This window comes from Hyperolius riggenbachi, chromosome 5 (genome assembly GCF_040937935.1).
Source record: "Hyperolius riggenbachi isolate aHypRig1 chromosome 5, aHypRig1.pri, whole genome shotgun sequence".
In the NCBI taxonomy this organism is placed as follows: domain Eukaryota; kingdom Metazoa; phylum Chordata; class Amphibia; order Anura; family Hyperoliidae; genus Hyperolius; species Hyperolius riggenbachi.
This window is the reverse complement of record NC_090650.1, coordinates 50208440-50229388: the sequence shown is the minus strand read 5'-3', so window position 1 is coordinate 50229388 and position 20949 is coordinate 50208440. Positions and strand designations below refer to the sequence as shown.

Sequence of the window (20949 nt, the reverse complement as noted above, 5' to 3'; positions counted from 1 at the left end):
GCCAGTGGTCAGCAGCAGCCCTCCCCGGAGGAGAACGTTGTGTCCATCAGTCCGTCGCCAGAGCGATTAATGAGGGCTGCCATTGAGGAGATGATGGGGCCTGATGTGGAGGAGGAGGTCTGGCTCAGGCCAGCATCCCAAGTTAATGTTGAGGACGATGAGGGGTCTGTGTCTGGGGATGTTGGGGTGGCAGAGGTGGTGGGTGGGTCAGACTCAGGAGAAGAGTTGTATGATGAGGATGATGATCGGGACCATCTGTATGTGCCTCAGAGTCCGACCCCGGAAAACATGTTGTATCGTGTGTTTAGGTACTAAAATCTGCGTTCCCTCCCAGTAGTGTTGGGCGAACAGTGTTTGCCACTGTTTGGGTTCTGCAGAACATCACCCTGTTCGGGGTGACTATATAGCAGACTATATAGCATTGTGTTTAATGCCACTCTGTGTACACGGCTCAGCCACACTATATAGCATTGTGTTTACTTCCACTCTGTGTCTGCTGGGAACAGTAGTACACCGCTCACCCGCCACTGTATAGCATTGTGCTCTGTGTCACTGCTGACAATAGTGGTACACCGCTCACCCACCACTGTATAGCATTTCTGTACTGCCACTGTACTGCTGCCAGTCAGCGTGTACTTTAAGGATAAGTGAAATGAGGAAGAAATCCGGTGAAAGAGGGAGGGGCAAGGGAAGAGGTGTTTCCCCTGACGGTTCACGTACAGGCCACAGGGGAGCACCCAAGAAAACCCACTCAATACTGCCCATGTTGTCCAGGACAACAACCCTCACAGATCCAAAAGAACAGGACCAGATAATTACTTGGATGACCTCTCAAGCGTCCAGCAGTGGGTTAAGCAGCACCAGCACATCACGCACGAGGTCCGAGTCCTCAGCCAGTTAAAGTCTGGGCTTTCTTTGAAGACTGCACTGAGGATGTTACCATGGCGATTTGCAAGGTGTGCAAGACCCGCCTGAGCAGGGGGAAAAGTATTAACAACCTCTCCACCACCAGCATGAGCCGCCACATTCTATCCAAACATCCCACTCTGTGGGCAAACGCGGCAGGACAGGGTACCACCAGCAACACTGCCTCCCTTGGGTTCACCAGACTCACCACCAGACCCGCCTCAGCAGCAGCAGTAGCCCAGCCATTGCGTGGTTCACAACATTCACAAACATCAGACGATGCTGACACTGTCACTTTCCGGACTAGTGCTCTTGAGGTCTCCCAGTGTTCATCAAACACAACAACCAACAGCCCTTCGGTGTGCAGCGCTACGGTTGAGTTGTCTGTCTCTGAGATGTTTGAGCACAAGAGGAAATTGCCAGCAAATGACCCCCGGGCCGTGGCAGTAACAGCCAGCCAGCATAGCCAAGCTTCTGGCCTGCGAAATGCTGCCATATCGAGTGGTGGAGACAAACAGCTTCAAGGGCATGATGTCAGTGGCCATCCCACGTTACGTGGTTCCCAGCCGCTACCACTTTGCGCGCTCTGCAGTGCCTGAGTTGCATGAGCACGTGGTCAGCTAAATAACCCGAAGCTTGAAGAATGCCGTTGCCTGCAAGGTTCACCTCACCACTGACACCTGGACGAGTGCGTTCGGCCAGGGTCGATACATCTCCCTTACCGCGCACTGGGTGAACCTTGTGGAGCCTGGCAGCGATTCCTCACCTGCTACGGCGCGGGTGTTGCCCACGCCGCAAACAGCTGGATAACAACAGCAGCACCTACCTCTCTGACTCCTTCTCCTCCAACGCATCTCAAAGCTGTACCTCATCCGGAAATGCTAACCCAGCACCAGCAGCAGTAGGATCGTGGAAGCAGTGCAGCACAGCTGTTGGCATGCGTCAGCAAGCGTTGCTGAAGCTGATCTGCCTTGGGGATAAGCAGCACACAGGGGAGGAAATTTGGAGGGGAATAAAGGAACAGACGGATTTGTGGCTGGCACCGCTGGACCTGAAACCGGGCATGAAGCTAGACACCTGGCACGAACTGGCAATGTACGCAATAGAGGTGCTGGCTTGCCCGGCAGCCAGCGTTATGTCGGAACGCTGTTTCAGTGCTGCCGGAGGCATCATCACAGATCGGCGTATCCGCCTCTCCACAGAAAATGCAGACCGTCTGACTCAAATTAAAATGAATCAATCCTGGATTGGAAACGACTACGCAACACTCCTGGACCCCAACCAAGTAACATGACCGATGAACATCTGGGATGGTTTAGCGTTTCCGGTCCCTGTTTATTGAACCTCTCATCTGTATTACATTTATGACTGCATGGCGGCAAAAAGCATTGCTGCTATATCCGCACGCTTTTTGTCCTCATGCAAGGCCTGGGTTGTTGTGTCTCACAAAGCGTGGCCTTCTCCTCCTGCGCCTCCTCCTGTTCCATCACGTGTGCTGCTGCTGCTGCTGCTGCTGCTGGGTTACCGTTGCCGGTCCCTGTTTATGGAACCTCTTATCTTTATTACATTTATGACTACATGGCGGTACAAAGCATGCTATCCGCACGCTTTTTGTCCTCATGCAAGGCCTGGGTTGTTGTGTCTCACAAAGCGTGGCCTTCTCCTCCTGCGCCTCCTCCTGTTCCATCACGTGTGCTGCTGCTGCTGCTGCTGCTGCTGGGTTAGCGTTGCCGCGTGGTCCCTGTTTATTGAACCTCTTATCTTTATTACATTTATGACTACATGGCGGTACAAAGCATGCTATCCGCACGCTTTTTGTCCTCATGCAAGGCCTGGGTTGTTGTGTCTCACAAAGCGTGGCCTTCTCCTCCTGCGCCTCCTCCTGTTCCATCACGTGTGCTGCTGCTGGGTTAGCGTTGCCGCGTGGTCCCTGTTTATTGAACCTCTTATCTTTATTACATTTATGACTGCATGGTGGTACAAAGCATGCTATCCGCACGCTTCTTGTCCTCATGCAAGGCCTGGGTTGTTGTGTCTCAAAGCGTGGCCTTCTCCTCCTGCGCCACCCTCCTCCTGTTCCATCACGTGTGCTGCTGCTGGGTTAGCATTACCGGTCCCTTTTCCTGGAACCTCTTATATGTATTACATTTATGACTGCATGCCGACAAAAAGCATGTTACCTGTGCAAAGAAAACAGACATTTCCCGCATTTAAAAGACAGTTTTCCCTTTGAAACTTTAAAATCGATTTTCTCAAAAACTATAAGCTCTTTTTGCTAAATTTTTTTTCCTCTTGTACCCACTCCCAAGGTGCACATACCCTGTAAATTTGGGGTATGTAGCATGTAAGGAGGCTTTACAAACCACAAAAGTTCGGGTCCCCATTGACTTCCATTATGTTCGGAGTTCGGGTCGAACACCCGAACATCGCGGCCATGTTCGGCCTGTTCGGCCCGAACCCGAACATCTAGATGTTCGCCCAACACTAGTTTTGGGTACCACTTCATTCATTTGTAACCACAGCAGGATAAAATCCTCAATGCCCTAAAGTTCCATACAGACGCTAGATTTTTGCCACTTGAGATAATTGCTTAAAGCAGAACTGTAAATTGCTGTAAATCAAACAGTTTCACTAACCTGGGGGTTCCTCAAGCCCTCAGCAGCCGTCCTGTCCCTCGCCGGTCCTGCACGATTCTCCGTTGCAGTTTCGTTACAAGTCGACGGCAACTGCGCCTGCGCACCCCAGGCTACGCGAAGCTTTCTTCGTGTTCCAGCCCACAATAGCATTCTGCGCTAATTGGGCAGGACGCTATAGCGGGCGGGAACGCGAACAAAGCTACACGTAGCTTATAAGTCGACGGTAACGAAACTGCAACCTGACGGGAGAATGGAGGCTCGTGTAGGACCGGCACGGGTTAGGACGTCTGCTGGGGGCTTGGGGAAGCCCCAGGTAAGTGAAACTGTTTAAATTTACAGCAATTTACAGTTCCGCTTTAAAGACATTAGCGATACAAGTGTTCCTGAATGCCACCAAAGGTGGCCACACACCATACAATTTTTATATATTTTTTTTCCAATTCAACCATTACAATCATTTTTTCTGATTGATTGTAATATTTGAAAAATCTGACCAATGTGGCACACATGTGTTTTGCTTAAAATAAATTATTTAAAAATCTCTCTAAAAAAAAAAGTGCTTGAGTCTAATTTGACAATGCACCTTACACCTGCACCATATGTGTAAGGTACATTGCCCGCAGGCCAAATCTGGCCCTCAGAGCCATTAAACTTGGCCTCCAAATGGTTTCCCCACATTGGGCTCTATTCATAAAACTTTACCGCAAGTTTTCCGCTCAAAACAGCGGACTTTCCCGACCATTTAGCAAAGTGGGCATTCATAAAAGCTGTTCCCGCATGAAAATCTACAATCCCCCAGCAGAGCGAGAAATTTCCGCCTTCTGCTGTGTTTTTCTAGATTTATCTAGAAAAAAGTAACAAAATGGCCATTCATAAAGATTAGAGGAAGCGGTATGTGGACGGGAAATACCGCTTCCTCGGATGTAGCGAGAAGCCTGCGGATTACATACAAGTGAATGGGACAGACCTCCCAGAGAGAGCAGCGCACGGAGGGACTCTGCCGGCTTAAGTGTTTCCGCATGCCTTCCGACAGCTTACCACCAGCCTTCAGCGGGAGATCTCCGCACTTGCATCGCAGCTGCCAACATTTTTATGAATGACCACTCAGAAGTCTAAAATACCGCTGCGGTATTTTCCCTCCAGGAGTTTTTTCGTCACAAATTTTTTATGAATAGAGCCCATTGGGCTCTATTCATAAAACTTTACCGCAAGTTTTCCGCTCAAAACAGCTGACTTTCCCAACCTTTTAGCAAAGTGGGCATTCATAAAAGCTGTTCCCGCATTAAAATCTACAATCCCCCAGCACAGCGAGAAATTTCCGCCTTCTGCTGTGTTTTTCTAGATTTATCTAGAAAAAAGAAACAAAATGTCCATTCATAAAGATTAGAGGAAGCGGTAAGTGGACGGGAAATACCGCTTCCTCGGATGTAGCGAGAAGCCTGCGGATTACATACAAGTGAATGGGACAGACCTCCCAGAGAGAGCAGTGCACGGAGGGACTCTGCCGGCTTCAGTGTTTCCGCGTGCCTTCCGACAGCTTACCGCCATCCTTCAGCGGGAGATCTCAGCTCTGCTATCGCAGCTGCCAACATTTTTATGAATGCCCACCTAGAAGTCTAAAATACCGATGCGGTATTTTCCCTCCACGAGTATTTTCGCCTCAAATGTTTTATGAATAGAGCCCTTTGCATTAAGTTCGGCCCACCACCAGGGAAGCTATATTGGAGGTGAAGCTCTAGGTCACCAGGGAAACCATATGGGGGAGGGAGGGGGAGAGCACTAGACATCAGAAAAATGTATAGGGGTTGGAGGGGGGCCATTAGACACCTAGGAACTTTATAAGGGAGGACAGTGGCCTGTAGACATTGGCCCCTCCGATCAGATTTATCTAATCACTCAAATGATTTTTCGCTAGAAATTGGATTGTTAGTGGTCGCCTTTACATCGATACTGATCTACCAGAACAGATCACTAATGACCTGCCGCTATCGTGAGGCTACTGCTGTCCCTGCACTGCCCATCCATCATTTTGGTACAGACTCCCTTCTCGACAGCCTGCTGTTTGGAGAGGGGAGGGGCACAAGCTAGAGATGTCCCACTGTGGTAGCAACAGGAAAATTACTAAGGTGAAGAAACATCTTTTTTTTCTTTTATGTTGGGGGAGTTATTAGAGTGGGCATGGCTAGGACATGAAGATGGATTAGTTTTGTATGTTGGGGGGGAAGGGAGGGGAGGGGTATGTTTGGACATGGAAAGGAATAGTTGTTTTAAAGTGTACCAGAGTTGAAAACTGTAATGATCAGCTCAGCTGGCTGCACAGGCAGACAGCAACGTTTGACCATTCCTTATGTCTGAGGGATGCAGGTCTTTGGAAAAGAGACCTGGCTTCATCTTGCAACTTTCAAAGTTGCTTTGCTGAGGGATTTGCATACATGCAAATTGCCCAGCTGTCTCCTTTGAGGGCTGGCAGTATAAAAGCGTTCTGCTCCCAGAATGCTTTGCTAGTCATAACGGTTTGTTAATACACTCCTGGAGTGTGAGCCTTCCCTGTTTCATTGTTATAGTTATCTTAGTGTATTTCTGGGGGCTGTATTAGACACCCCTCTAGCTCAGTCAGGTTGTATTATTTGTATTGCCTGTTCTGTCTGTCTGGGGGTGCTAACCAGAGCAGCGGTTGCTACTGGTAGCTCCTTATGTTCATCTGCTTGGTTTGCACTTGCCTCTAGCGGTAGCAGCTGTGGATCCTTCTGATCTGTATTCTTGGAGGGTAAGCTGGAGCAGCGGTTGCTACTGGCTACCTCATCTTGCTGTACTTGGATCGCACTCGCTCTGGCGGAAAGAGCAGTGGATCCTGCTAGCTCTGTTGCTTTACTTGGATCGCACTCGCTCTGGCGGAAAGAGCAGTGGATCCTGCTAACTCTGTTTCTATACTTGGATCACACTCGCTCTGGCGGAAAGAGCAGTGGATCCTGCTAACTCTGTTTCCCTACTTGGTTCACACTCGCTCTGGCGGAAGAGTGGTGGATCGTATCTCTCATATTCCTGTTTCCTGTCCGTCTGTCTGTCTTGTCTGATACGAACGCTTGCTGTAGGCTCGGTATGGTAACCGTTAAGCAAGCGCTCGCGTTCTCTGTTTCGTGTTTGTGTGTCGGTGGTTAGTTAGAGTGGCGTGCTTGTCTCCGTTGCGCTTAACGCGCGGAGACCGCGTTGTAAATGCGTTCCCTGTAGCGAATGAGTGCGGTGTTCGCGTTTAGTTAGCGTTTGTTATTTTCCTTATCATTCTCATTGTATGATTTGCTGTGCCTTTGCTCTGCTCCTGGGTTTACCTCTGCTTAGTCTTGTGTCACCTCTGGCAATCGCCTCTCTCACGATTGCGTTCCTACTCTGTTTCTGCTGTTGTGTGTGCACCGTCGCGGGTTGGCGACTAGATTGATGCACACACATACATTCTGTCCCTGTGCTCATTCTCATTCGCTATCGCTTCTCTTGCGATTGCGTTCTCACTTGGTTTCCTATGTTGTGTGTTCACCGTCGCAGGTTGGCGACCAGATTGGTGGACATACATACATCCCTTGTCTGTGCTTATTCAGTCTTGTGTTGCTATTAGCAATCACCACCTCTTGCGATTGCTTTCCCACCTGATCTTCACGGTTGTGTGTTCATCGTCGCGGGTTGGCGACTAGATTGGTGGATACACATACACCCTGTCGCTGTGCTCTCTCTCTTTAGGGGCTATCTTGCCCTGCTCGGTTGCAATTCAGACATTTCCCATCTGGCATCTGTGGCAGTACAAAGGCTTTGCTCCTCTGCACTCCACAGCTCCACCTGCCGGTGGGAATTTCCCTCTACTGGTGCTTTGCACCAAAGCTGGGTTCTCTCCTTTCATACGTTTGTGGAGGATTTCCGCCGTGTCAGCGCACGCCTTGTGCGCTGATCACGGAGATAATTCCACAATCGTTACAAAAACCGTAAAAAGATTTATAGAAAAGAGTATTTTTTCTAAATTCCCTCCTCGCATATTAGGTTTAACAACCTGGATGACTTTTGCTTTCAAACCCTCCACTCACCCCCCATGGCAGTTTTGAAAGTGCTCCGCAAGGGGTGGCATTGCCTTCCCACTTGCAATATTGGAGAGGTGTGTTTTAAAGGCGCGTGTTGGCATACCAATATACATTTTTTTACATGGGCAGATTATTTGGTATATTACACCTTGAGATTCACAATTACAGAAGGTTTGGATAAAAAAATGTTTCCTACCATCCTGTGACTCAAATACATTAGTTCTGTCTACGTATGGACATACTGTACACCGACCGCACCTATATATTCCTTTAAGGGGGGGGTCTCCTCTCCAGCCAATTTTTACTGGATCTTGGGGTGGGTGGGGGGAGTACTGTGTGAACTAACTCATCTTTCAAGTTTCTAGCTCTACGGGCAGTAATCATAAGTCTTGGACCAACTATCCTTTCTATCACTGGATGCAAGCATAGTATAGGCCAGTGAGTAGATAAAATGTTTTTAATCTCCTCCCAATGAGCACCATACTTGGTGATAATTCTAGTAACTGCCAAATCATTGTTTTCTGTTTCTCCTCTTTCTCGAGGGACCAACGGGGACTCGCGCTCCCGCTCGCCCGCATTTTGAAGACTTCGACACAATACGCGGTGTGGGTAGCCGCACTCCCTAAACCATGCGTACATTTGTCGGGATTTATTACGGAAATCTCAATGCGCCGAGCAGTTCCGTCGGACCCGTAGAAATTGTCCGGTCGGAATGCCCCCCACTAAGGAACGCTGATGATGGCTTGCCGCATAGAGGAGAGTATTACCAGCTGTTGGTTTTCTGTACGTTCGTGTACTGAGATTTCCCTTGTCGATGCGTATCTCCAGATCCAAGAAAGTAAACACCTCTGCATCAATTACTGATGTCAGACAGATGTTCATTATGGTTCAACGCATCGACAAATTCATAAAATTGTTCCTTTGATTTCCTCCACACGACCAGCACATCATTCACGTACCTCAGCCACAGGGCCACTCCCAACCGGAACAACTCTGAAACATAAACGTCATGCTCTTCCCACATGCCTAAATGTATGCATGCATATGGCGGTGCACACGCCGCGCCCATGCTGGTCCCTTGTACCTGCAAATAGCATCTGCCATTCTCAAGAAAATAGTTGTTCCTCAACACAAATCTCAACAATTCAATTAGAAATGAATTATGCTCATTATGGAGAGGGTATCTGCTTTCCAGAGCTTCATAGACCGCCTGTTTTCCAACTTCATGGGGGATGGACGTATAGAGCGACGCTACATCTATGCTTGCAAGGTAGAAGCCATACTCAATTTTAAAACCTGCAATTTTGTTCAATACATGCATCGTGTCTCTTACATAGGATTTAAGATTTTCAACTAATGGATTGAGCTTCCTATCTAGAAACCGACCTACGGCCTCACAACGGCCATTAACTGCAGACACAATTGGTCTACCCGGAGGGGGGGATCGTGCCCTTGTGGACTTTCGGTATCCCCAACCTTCATGTAGGAGAACTCCTGTTCATTAAGAATATGGAGACTGCCATGTTTATTTCCATTTAAACAATACCAGTTGCCTGGCTGCCCTGCTGATCTATTTGGCTGCAGTCGTGTTTGAATAACCCAGAAACAAGCATGCAGCAAATCTTGTCAGATTTGACAATAATGTCAGAAACACCTGATCTGCTGCATGCTTGCACAGGGTCTATGGGTATTTTAGAGTATTAGAGGCAGAGGATCAGCAGGGCAGCCAGGCAACTAGCATTGCTTAAAAGGAAATGAATAGGACAGCCGCCATATTCCTCTTGCTTCAGTTGTCCTTTAAATACGATGTACAGAGAAAGAGCATTGAATTTTCACGTCCACTAGCTTACTATAAGAGCTATTAAGAGGGTGATCAAAGAGCATCCTAAACCACCCTCTCAGTACCTCAAGGAGCCTCCTGAATCCTTACATGACATCCAGACCCCAAGAACCCTTAAAGAGACTCTGTAACAAAAAAAAAGTTTACTTCAACAGGGGGAAGCCTCAGGGTCCCAATGAGGATTCCCCCTCCGCTGTAGCTGCAGGCAGTCCAGCGCTGGCTCCCCCGAAGCGTCCCGCAATCCTTCCTCGACAAGCCTGACAAGGCTTGCTATATTTACCTTCCCTGGCTCCAGCAGGTGGTGCTGCTGCGGCTCTCCGCACGGAGATAGGCGAAAACAGCCGACCTCTGACGGGGTCCGCTCTACTAGGCAGGCACAGGAGACTTCCGCCTGTGCAGTAGAGCGGACCAGCAGCGATCGGCTATTTCCGCCTATCTCCGAGCGAAGAGCCGATACTGCGCCTGCTCTGGAGCCGGGAAGGTAAATATTTACATCCTCGCTGTTCTGAGGGGCACAGAGAGACCGCCGTAGGGTGGGGGAAGCCTCAATAGGATCCGGAGGTTTCCCCCACCCAAGGTGAGTAGGCTATCTGATCCAGGGGGCTGAGTGGATCACGTAGCCGCAAAAAACTCTGATTTTGTACAAAGCGCTTTTGTATAGCGATTTTATTTTTTTCACTTCCTGACGTCCTATGCCTTCCATTGCAGCAAAGTTGCCCTGAAAATGGTACATGCAGCTCTTTGCTGAGTGGAAAGCGGACGAAACTAGCTGATATGAACTGTCCTATAAGGAATCATTGCACAAGCGATTTTAAGGCGATTGAGAGGTGCTCAAAAAAACGCAAAGCGCCAGGGACGGATCTAGAACAAGTTGCCCCAAGTTGCGCCTGGGGCAAGGTCAGGTTTTGGCGCCTAAACTGCCATTCCTCATCCACATTTTGCCGCCTTTTTAAGAATTTAACAAACTGCGCCTGGGGCAAGAGACCCGCTTGCCCCCCCCTAGATCCGTCCCTGCAAAGCGCCCTAGGTGTGAACAAGCCCTTAAATGTATATGCAATGTTTGTTTTTTCTTTTCAGATATACCTCTACCTTTAGGGACTCAGTGAAAGTTGAGGAGCAGAAGAACAAAGCTTCTCATAAGACAATGGGACCTGCCAAAGTAGAAGTTCCCTCGCCTAAGGAGTATCTGCAGAAGCACACCCATGAAGCAACACTGGCACAGAGTAAGCAACATCATCAGGATTATTTAAAAGTGTGGCACAAAAACAAGGGGCTGATTTACTAAGGTGTCTCTGGGGATCTCCATGCACCACTAGTGGGGTGGGGGTATCACAAGTGAACCAGCTTCCCCGTGCTCCTCAACCAGGTTGATCCAGCGATGAGATCACCAAAATGCAGCCACACTGCGCCCGTGGAGTAGCATGGACTCACTCACTAGACTCGAACTAGGACTCACTAGAGCGCCAGTGGGGCGGCCGCGCTTGCACATGCGCAGTAGCCGCTGACCTCGCCAAGTCGCCGGCTGCCACGAAGGGGACCCTGAGAGACTGGCTTAGAGCAGAGCTGCGGCGAGGGACACATAGGCAGCCGGGGGCTAGAGAAAGCCCCAGGTAAGTAGATCTCATGTTCTTTAAATCCCCTGATGTGTCCTTTAAAGAGACACTGAAGCGGAAAAAAAATTATGATATAATGAATTGGTTGTGTAGTACGGATAATTACTAGAACATTAGTAGCTAAGAAAATATTCTCATATTTTTATTTTCAGTTATATAGTGTTTTTATACCATTGCAACTTTCTCTAATATTTGCAGTTTACACACTACTCAGCATTCTAAATGATTTTACAGAGCAGGCCAGTGAACTATTGACCTGTCCTGCAGAGAAAAAGAAAATACGACTGACAGTTGAGATAACAAGCTTCAAAAGAAAGAGCTCTCTGCAACTTTGAAAGTGGTGGAGCTCAATGGCTCTTTTGAATAGATAACAACTGGAGTTTCTTAACTCTTCCTGTACTGGAAACGATATTAGACTCATGTCTCTGCTCCTAATGTTTCATTTCTTAGCTGTACTACACATACAAATCATTATATCATATATATATATATATATATATATATATATATATATATATATATATATAATTTTTTTTTGCTTCAGTGTCTCTTTAAAGAGAATCTGTATTGTTAAAATCGCACAAAAGTAAACATACCAGTGCGTTAGGGGAAATCTCCTATTCCCCTCTGTCACAATTTTGCCGATCCCCGCCACATTAAAAGTAGTCAAAAACAGTTTTAACCACTTGCCGACCGCCTACTTCATATTGGCGGCGGCAAAGTGGCAGCCCCAGGACCACGTAACGCAGATTGGCGTCAGGTCCTGGGGCACTCTCTGGCCGGGGATCGCGCGCTGGGATGCGCGCGCATCCACCGGCAATAGGCTCCGCCCACCCGCGACGTCAACCCGCCGGCCAATCGGAAGCGCCGGCGGGTTGTTAACCCCGCGATCGCCGCTACAAAGTGTATAATACACTTTGTAATGTATACAAAGTGTATTATACAGGCTGCCTCCTGCCCTGGTGGTCCCAGTGTCCGAGGGACCACCAGGGCAGGCTGCAGCCACCCTAGTCTGCACCCAAACATACTGATCTGCCCCCCCCTGCCCCCTGATCGCCCACAGTACCCCTCAGACCCCCCCCTGCCCACCCCCCAGACCACCATTTGCACACAATCACCCCCCTAATCACCCATCAATCACTCCCTGTCACTATCTGTCAACGCTATTTTTTTTTTTAGTCCCTAAACTGCCCCCTGCTCCCTCCTGATCACCCCCCCACCCCTCAGATTCTCCCCAGACCCCCCCAGACCCTCCCCCCCCCCTGCGTACTGTATGCATCTATCCCCCCTGATTAACTGTCAATCACCTGTCAATCACCTGTCAATCACCTGTCAATCACCCGTCAATCACCCCCTGTCACTGCCACCCATCAATCAGCCCCTAACCTGCCCCTTGCGGGCAATCTGATCACCCACCCACACCAATAGATCGCCCGCAGATCCGACATCAGATCACCTCCCAAATCCATCGTTTACATCTATTCTCTCCTCTAAACACCCACTAATTACCCATCAATCACCCCCTATCACCACCTGTCACTGTTACCCATCAGATTAGACCCTTGCGGGCACCCAATCGCCCGCCCACACACTCAGATTGCCCTCAACCCCCCCCCCCCCCCCCTTATCGATTCGCCAGTGCATTATTTACATCCGTTCTTCCCTGTAATATCCCACTGATCACCTGTCAATCACCCCCTGTCACTGCCACCCATCAATCACCCCCTGTCACTGCCACCCATCAATCAGCCCCTAACCTGCCCCTTGCGGGCAATCTGATCACCCACCCACACCAATAGATCGCCCGCAGATCCGACATCAGATCACCTCCCAAATCCATCGTTTACATCTATTCTCTCCTCTAAACACCCACTAATTACCCATCAATCACCCCCTATCACCACCTGTCACTGTTACCCATCAGATTAGACCCTTGCGGGCACCCAATCGCCCGCCCACACACTCAGATTGCCCTCAACCCCCCCCCCCCTTATCGATTCGCCAGTGCATTATTTACATCCGTTCTTCCCTGTAATAACCCACTGATCACCTGTCAATCACCCCCTGTCACTGCCACCCATCAATCACCCCCTGTCACTGCCACCCATCAATCAGCCCCTAACCTGCCCCTTGCGGGCAATCTGATCACCCACCCACACCAATAGATCGCCCGCAGATCCGACATCAGATCACCTCCCAAATCCATCGTTTACATCTATTCTCTCCTCTAAACACCCACTAATTACCCATCAATCACCCCCTATCACCACCTGTCACTGTTACCCATCAGATTAGACCCTAATCTGCCCCTTGCGGGCACCCAATCACCCGCCCACACCTCAGAACGCCCTCAGACCCCAGCCCTGATCACCTCGCTAGTGCATTGCTTGCATCTATTCCCCCCCTCTAATCACACCTTGAGACACCCATAAATCACCTCCTGTCACCCCCTAGCACACCTACCCATCAGATCAGGCCCTAATTTGCCCCGTGTGGGCTCCTGATCACTCGGCCAAACCCTCAGATCCCCCTCAGACCCCCTTCCGATCACCTCCCCAGTGCATTGATTGCATCTATTTTCCCCTCTAACCGCCCCCTGAGACACCCATCAATCACCTCCTGTCACCCCCCTAGCACTCCTATCCATCAGATCAGGCCCAATACATCCTGTCATCTAAGAGGCCACCCTGCTTATGACCGTTTCCACAAAATTTGCCCTCTCATAGACCACCTGTCATCAAAATTTGCAGATGCTTATACCCCTGAACAGTCATTTTGAGAAATTTGGTTTCCACACTACTCACAGTTTTGGGCCCGTAAAATGCCAGGGCAGTATAGGAACCCCACAAGTGACCCCATTTTAGAAAGAAGACACCCCAAGGTATTCTGTTAGGTGTATGATGAGTTCATAGAAGATTTTATTTTTTGTCAAAAGTTAGCGGAAATTGGATTTTTATTGTTTTTTTCACAAAGTGTCATTTTTCACTAACTTGTGACAAAAAAAAAATCTTCTATGAACTCACCATACCCCTAACGGAATACCTTGGGGTGTCGTCTTTCTAAAATGGGGTCACTTGTGGGGTTCCTATACTGCCCTGGCATTTTAGGGGCCCTAAACCGTGGGGAGTAGTCTAGAAAACAAATGCCTCAAAATGACCTGTGAATAGGACGTTAGGCCCCTTAGCGCACCTAGGCTGCAAAAAAGTGTCACACATGTAGTATCGCCATACTCAGGAGAAGTAGTATAATGTGTTTTGTGGTGTATTTTTACACATACCCATGCTGGGTGGGAGAAATCTCTCTGTAAATGGACAATTGTGTGTAAAAAAAATCAAAAATGTGTCATTTACAGAGATATTTCTCCCACCCAGCATGGTTATATGTAAAAATACACCACAAAACACATTATACTACTTCTTCTGAGTACGGCGATACCACATGTGTGACACTTTTTTGCAGCCTAACTGTGCTAAGGGGCCCAAAGTCCAATGAGTACCTTTAGGATTTCACAGGTCATTTTGAGACATTTGGGTTTAAGACGACTACTCACGATTTAGGGCCCCTAAAATGCCAGGGCAGTATTGGAACCCCACAAATGACCCCATTCTAGAAAGAAGACACCCCAAGGTATTCCGTTAGGAGTATGGTGAGTTCATAGAAGATTTTATTTTTTGTCACAAGTTAGCGGAAATTGATATGTATTGTTTTTTTTTTTCACAAAGTGTCATTTTCCGCTAACTTGTGACAAAAAAAAAAATCTTCTATGAACTCACCATACCCCTAACGGAATACCTTGGGGTGTCTTCATTCTAAAATGGGGTCACTTGTGGGGTTCCTATACTGCCCTGGCATTTTAGGGACCCTAAACCGTGAGGAGTAGTCTAGAATCCAAATGCCTCAAAATGACCTGTGAATAGGACGTTAGGCCCCTTAGCGCACCTAGGTTGCAAAAAAGTGTCACACATGTGGTATCGCCGTACTCAGAAGAAGTAGTATAATGTGTTTTGAGGTGTATTTTTATACATACCCATGCTGGGTGGGAGAAATCTCTCTGTAAATGGACAATTGTGTGTAAAAAAAATCAAATAATTGTCATTTACAGAGATATTTCTCCCACCTAGCATCTGTATGTGTAAAAATACACCCCAAAACACATTATACTACTTCTCCTGAGTACGGCGGTACCACATGTGTGGCACTTTCTTGCACCCTAAGTGCGCTAAGGGGCCCAAAGTCCAATGAGTACCTTTAGGATTTCACAGGTCATTTTGCGACATTTGGTTTCAAGACTACTCCTCACGGTTTAGGGCCCCTAAAATGCCAGGGCAGTATAGGAACCCCACAAATGACCCCATTTTAGAAAGAAGACACCCCAAGGTATTCCGTTAGGAGTATGGTGAGTTCATAGAAGATTTTATTTTTGTCACAAGTTAGCAGAAAATGACACTTTGTGAAAAAAAACAATTAAAATCAATTTCCGCTAACTTGTGACAAAAAAAAAAAAATCTTCTATGAACTCACCATCCTCCTAATGGAATACCTTGGGGTGTCTTCTTTCTAAAATGGGGTAATTTGTGGGATTCCTATACTGTCCTGGCATTTTAGGGGCCCTAAACCGTGAGGAGCAGTCTTGAAACGAAATTTCTCAAAATGACCTGTGAAATCCTAAAGGTACTCATTGGACTTTGGGCCCCTTAGCGCAGTTAGGGTGCAAAAAAGTGCCACACATGTGGTATCGCCGTACTCAGGAGAAGTAGTATAATGTGTTTTGGGGTGTATTTTTCCACATACCCATGCTGAGTGGGAGAAATATCTCTATAAATTGACAATTGTGTGTTAAAAAAAGAAAACAATTGTCATTTACGGAGATATTTCTCCCACCCAGCATGGGTATGTGTAAAAATACACCCCAAAACACATTATACTACTTTTCCTGAGTACGGCAATACCACATGTGTGGCACTTTTTTGCAGCCTAACTGCGCTAAGGGGCCCAAAGTCCAATGAGCATCTTTAGGCTTTACAGGGGTGCTTACAATTAGGCACCCCCCAAAATGCCAGGACAGTGAACACACCCCACAAATGACCCCATTTTGGAAAGTAGACACTTCAAGGTATTCAGAGAGTAGCATAGTGAGTCCGTGGCAGATTTCATTTTTTTTTGTCGCAAGTTAGAAGAAATGGAAACTTTTTTTTTTTTTTTTTTTGTTACAAAGTGTCATTTTCCGCTAACTTGTGACAAAAAATAAAATCTTCTATGAACTCACCATGCCTCTCACTGAATACTTTGGGATGTCTTCTTTCCAAAATGGGGTCATTTGGGGGGGATTTGTACTATCCTGGAATTTTAGCCCCTCATGAAACCTGACAGGTGCGCAGAAAAGTCAGAGATGCTTGAAAATGGGAAAATTCACTTTTGGCACCATAGTTTGTAAACGCTATAACTTTTACCCAATCCAATAAATATACACTGAATGGTTTTTTTTTTTATCAAAGACATGTAGCAGAATAACTTTCGCGCTCAAATGTATAGGAAATTTTACTTTATTTGAAAAATGTCAGCACAGAAAGTTAAAAAAGTCATTTTTTTGACAAAATTCATGTCTTTTTTGATGAATATAATAAAAACTAAAACTCGCAGCAGCAATCAAATAGCACCGAAAGAAAGCTGTATTAGTGACAAGAAAAGGAGGTAGAATTCATTTAGGTGGTAGGTTGTATGACTGAGCAATAAACCGTGAAAGCTGCAGTGGTCCGAATGGAAAAAAAGGCTCTGGTCCTTAAGGGGTTTTATGACTGCAGTCCTTAAGTGGTTAAAAAGTTTGTTTATAAACAAACAAAATGGCCACCAAAACAGGAAGTAGGTTGATGTACAGTATGTCCACACATAGAAAATACATCCATACACAAGCAGGCTGTATACAACCTTCCTTTTGAATCTCAAGAGATCATTTGTGTGTGTACCTTCTGTCCCCCTGCAGCTCTCATCCACTGAATACTAGTGACAGGCTGATCGTTTCTTCCTGCAGACAGCTCTGCCCTGTCTGTAATTCCTCAGCCAGCTCCTTTCACAGCCTAACAGAGGAGGATTTTTATCCAGCTCTCTTCTCTCACTGATAAGAGAGCAGAGACACTGCTGGCTTATGTAAATAACACACACACTGGAGTGTGCATAGAGGGGCCTGGAGAGGGGTGCGCATAACAGATCAGCACAGAAGAGTTGGCAGCCTTCCAGACACAGGGTGACAAGTCTGACAGGGGAAAGATACATTGATTTATTACAGAGAAGGTGATAGTAGAAAGTGCTGCAGTAAGCCAGAGCACTTTAGAATAGGTTTAGGAACTTGTAGGATGGTAGAAAACAAGATGACATTTTTGTTACAGAGCCTCTTTAAGGTGAAAACAACCTGCAGGCTGAAGTGGCCAAGGATGACAGCAGTTGAGCATGTGTTAGTAGACACTTAAAACAGGAGTGGTGGCGCCTAATGCATAAACGACAGTCTAATAAGATGGTAATCTCATAAACAGAGAGGTAATCTTACCGCTCTTGAAGAATTTGGACCAGTTTATTGAAAAAAGGTATTTTATTCAAGCACATAACATTGACAAAGCATTTCGTGGTTTCTTGCCTGCTTCCTCAGGTCAGTGAAAAAACAGGTACCTTAACTGGCCATGGTTGTGCAGCAAGCATGAGCGCCCCTATGTGTTAGATTTAGGAACACTGTGGAATTGCTGTGGATTAATATGCACGTTAATCCTTGCAACGTAACAGAGTCAAACAAAAAACATTGATTTTTCTTTTTTAAAAAAGGTGATTTTCTTTCCCCGCAGAATTGTGAGCGCACCATTCTCAGAATACTGTGTAAATGTAACCACCTGTTTGCCTTTCTTGCGCACAACAAGAAAGCGCATTTCTTGATTCCACAGGAAGAGCTCCAAGATTCCTGGCGGAAGACAGGAAGCGCCCCCCAGTTCCAACGCGAACCGAGCAGCCAATTATGGGCGTCCAAACTAACAAGAGCTTCCTCAAGACCAACGTCGCCGAAGCCGTCATGGCCGTCCCTAAAAAGCCACTGCCGGTCTATGTGGACACTAAAAAGGGGGACAAGCATCTGCTGGAAACCTCAGGACTTGTTCCGAAATACACGAAGCGGAAGGTAATATAGCAGGAAAGGCCATACAGGCTTTTACCAGCAGGAAGTATCCCATAATTAATGCATAGACTGAGATAGAGAATGTCTGCTATCACTCATCTCAGGATGACATCCCCCTTCGTATACTCGCTAAGCATCCTGGCTGCTATAAACGCTCTTCTGATGCGAGTCCCACATGACACGAGCCTTGGTGGAGGCCTAATGCACTGACATGGGACGTATAGTCCATGAAATGCATCAATCACATGCTTTCAGACATGGGATCAACATCATCACTATACACACTCAGGGCTGGATTTCTGGGGAGGCTAAAAAGGTCCGGGCCTTGGGCAGCTGCAGTCCAAGGGTGTGGCAGGACATGGGAGAGAAGCAGGTGGACATGGAAGAGGGGCTGCTGCATATGGAGGAGGAGGCTGCAAATCAAAAAGAGAGGCTGCACATGAGGAAAAACACATAGAAGGAGGCAGTGGAGTAGCAATAGGGGGTTCAGAGGTTGTAACAGCATCGGGGTCCTCCCTCAACTGCAGTATTAGCTCTTTATGGTCCTGTGCTGGTAATCACTTCTATGCTTTGAATAGTAGTAATCATTAACAATCTTTTCCCCATCCCCTTCTAGCACCTCTGACATTATAGTTGTTCCTGGCAGGTTTTGGTGCGCTGTATCAATTGTTCTGTATAGAGTCCTTGGGGGGCCCAATGTACTACTTACACTGGGGCCCATAGCGCCTTAGCTACGCCACTGGAAGGAGGGGTGCTGCTGCCCAAGAGAGCTGTACATGAAAGAGGAGGGCTGCTGTGCGTGGATGTCACACATGGCTGCACATGAAATGGGAGGGGGGCTGCTGTACATGGAAGGGGAGCAACAATACGGTTGGCCTAGGGGCACTAGGAGTATAAATCATTCCTCTCGTTTCATGTCCATGAAAAGTCAGGCAAATATTCATGTCCACTGACCAGGGGAGGACTGGGACCTTTTGGCCTGGAGGGAAAACACAAACTAGAGGCCCGTTATCACTGCAGCCCAAGCCCAAATGACATCACACACGTGCCCTTTGTGGTATATGCCAGTAGTCACATGGGAAATACAGTAAGGACACTTGAGGGACAGCGTGACAGGTAAAGTATAATGCACTGGCACCGGGAAGTACATAATACATTTTGAGTTATAACGGCTGGGGTTTCCGTCGCGTTCAGAATTTATCATCAGAATTCACCTGCAAGCAGCCCTTCTGGAGTCTAGTGACTGTTAAAAAAATGTCAACCTAGACAATACCCTATGCACATGCAGTCATTTTAACAATGGTGAGAGACTAGACAGATTTTTTTTCCCATGGACCCTGCAGGCAAGCCTCTGCTCTGCATCATGCTGTGTATATTTACCAGCTTACCCGCCCTCTAATTGCTCTGTAATTGGGCTTTTATTTCCCTCATACAGCCCAGTGGTTCACATTGCCTTATACAAAAACATGAATGCACCAGGCACTGTACCAGCCCTAAATCATTAAGTGAGAGGCAGCCTGGGGGGAAATATACCCCCTGGCTAGTCTTCCCATGCCACTGACTTACAACAGATCTATAGCTAATCAATATTACAAGGCAACTTGCAGACAACTTTGTCAGGCTGGGCAAACTTTAGGTAAAATGGGGGCGTACATTTGTTTTGGGTGCATATCATTTTGACCAGGGCTGTTTCTAGACTTTTTGCTGCCTGAGGCAAACTTGTGAGGATGCGCCCCACCCCTCCCGATATTTGGAATTATAGCACAACACCCCACAATTTACACTGCTTCATTTAATGTTCTCACATGACATGCAACAGCTCAACACAATAACACCCTGGCTGGCTGTGAGTATGAAAGCACCAGCCCCTGATTCCCCAGGGCAAGTTATGCATTGATATGGCTGCCTGGCAGGACTTGCAGAAAAATTAGAGCCACAAGAGCTTTTTTTCTTTGTTTTATTTCATTTTGTAGAGGGTCAAAAGAAAAAATAAACCTGTCCTACTAAAAAAGAAAAAGCTATGCCAATTATAATTTTATCCACCCTGTGAAAGAACACAGCAAGCAAGAACACGGTTATGTCAGGGTGACATTTTAAAAAGACCAAACAAACAGTCCAGATAAATGCATCACATGCTTACCATGTACTCAATAGCTTCAAACCTGCTTTTATCATTCATTAGATGATGTGTAATATCTCACATAAAATACATTTCCCAGACTTAAAGTACCCCTGACCCCGACCTTGGCCCTGACATTTTTAATATTGTTTTGTTATTGGTGCTGTGCGACCAGCGCACAGCACCATCCTCCCACCTCCAGCGCCCCCTGCAGCCCCATTCTGCCATCAAATACGGGCAGGGAGGAAGTGGCAGCTCTTCCTCCCCTCTGCCCGTCCTTAGTCCCGCCCCCTCCACTCGCCACTATAGTTCTCCATATGAATCACTGGACACAGTGCACAGGGAAGATGCGCTGTGTGTGGTCTTGTGTTAATTGAGGTCGGAAGGATATCTGACTTGAGCTCCCCTGTGCGTTGTGTGCAGAGAATAATAAGTGGAACTATAACGGCGAGTCGTGGGAGCGGAATTAATGGATGGGCAGAGGGGAGTAAGAACTGCCACTTCCTCTCCACCCATATTCGACGTTCTGCTAAGTCGAAGATTACGACTGAGCAGAACGGGGGCTACAGGGGGCGCAGGAGGGGGGAGGATGGTGCTGAGTGCTAGTCGCAGCACCAGTAA

At 47.3% G+C, this 20949-nt stretch overlaps 2 protein-coding genes across 2 annotated transcripts in view; both read left to right on the top strand.

Moving 5' to 3' along the window:
- The window catches only part of PRTFDC1 (phosphoribosyl transferase domain containing 1), a 514552-nt gene that overhangs the window by 418152 nt on the left and 75451 nt on the right, over positions 1-20949 (top strand). The window lies entirely within an intron of this gene.
- ENKUR (enkurin, TRPC channel interacting protein) overlaps positions 1-20949 on the top strand; it is a 33299-nt gene that overhangs the window by 1828 nt on the left and 10522 nt on the right. Inside the window, exons 2-3 of the mRNA XM_068238587.1 lie at positions 10521-10666; positions 17959-18212. Coding sequence (XP_068094688.1) covers positions 10521-10666; positions 17959-18212 — 400 coding nt within the window. The remainder of the gene's footprint in view (positions 1-10520; positions 10667-17958; positions 18213-20949) is intronic.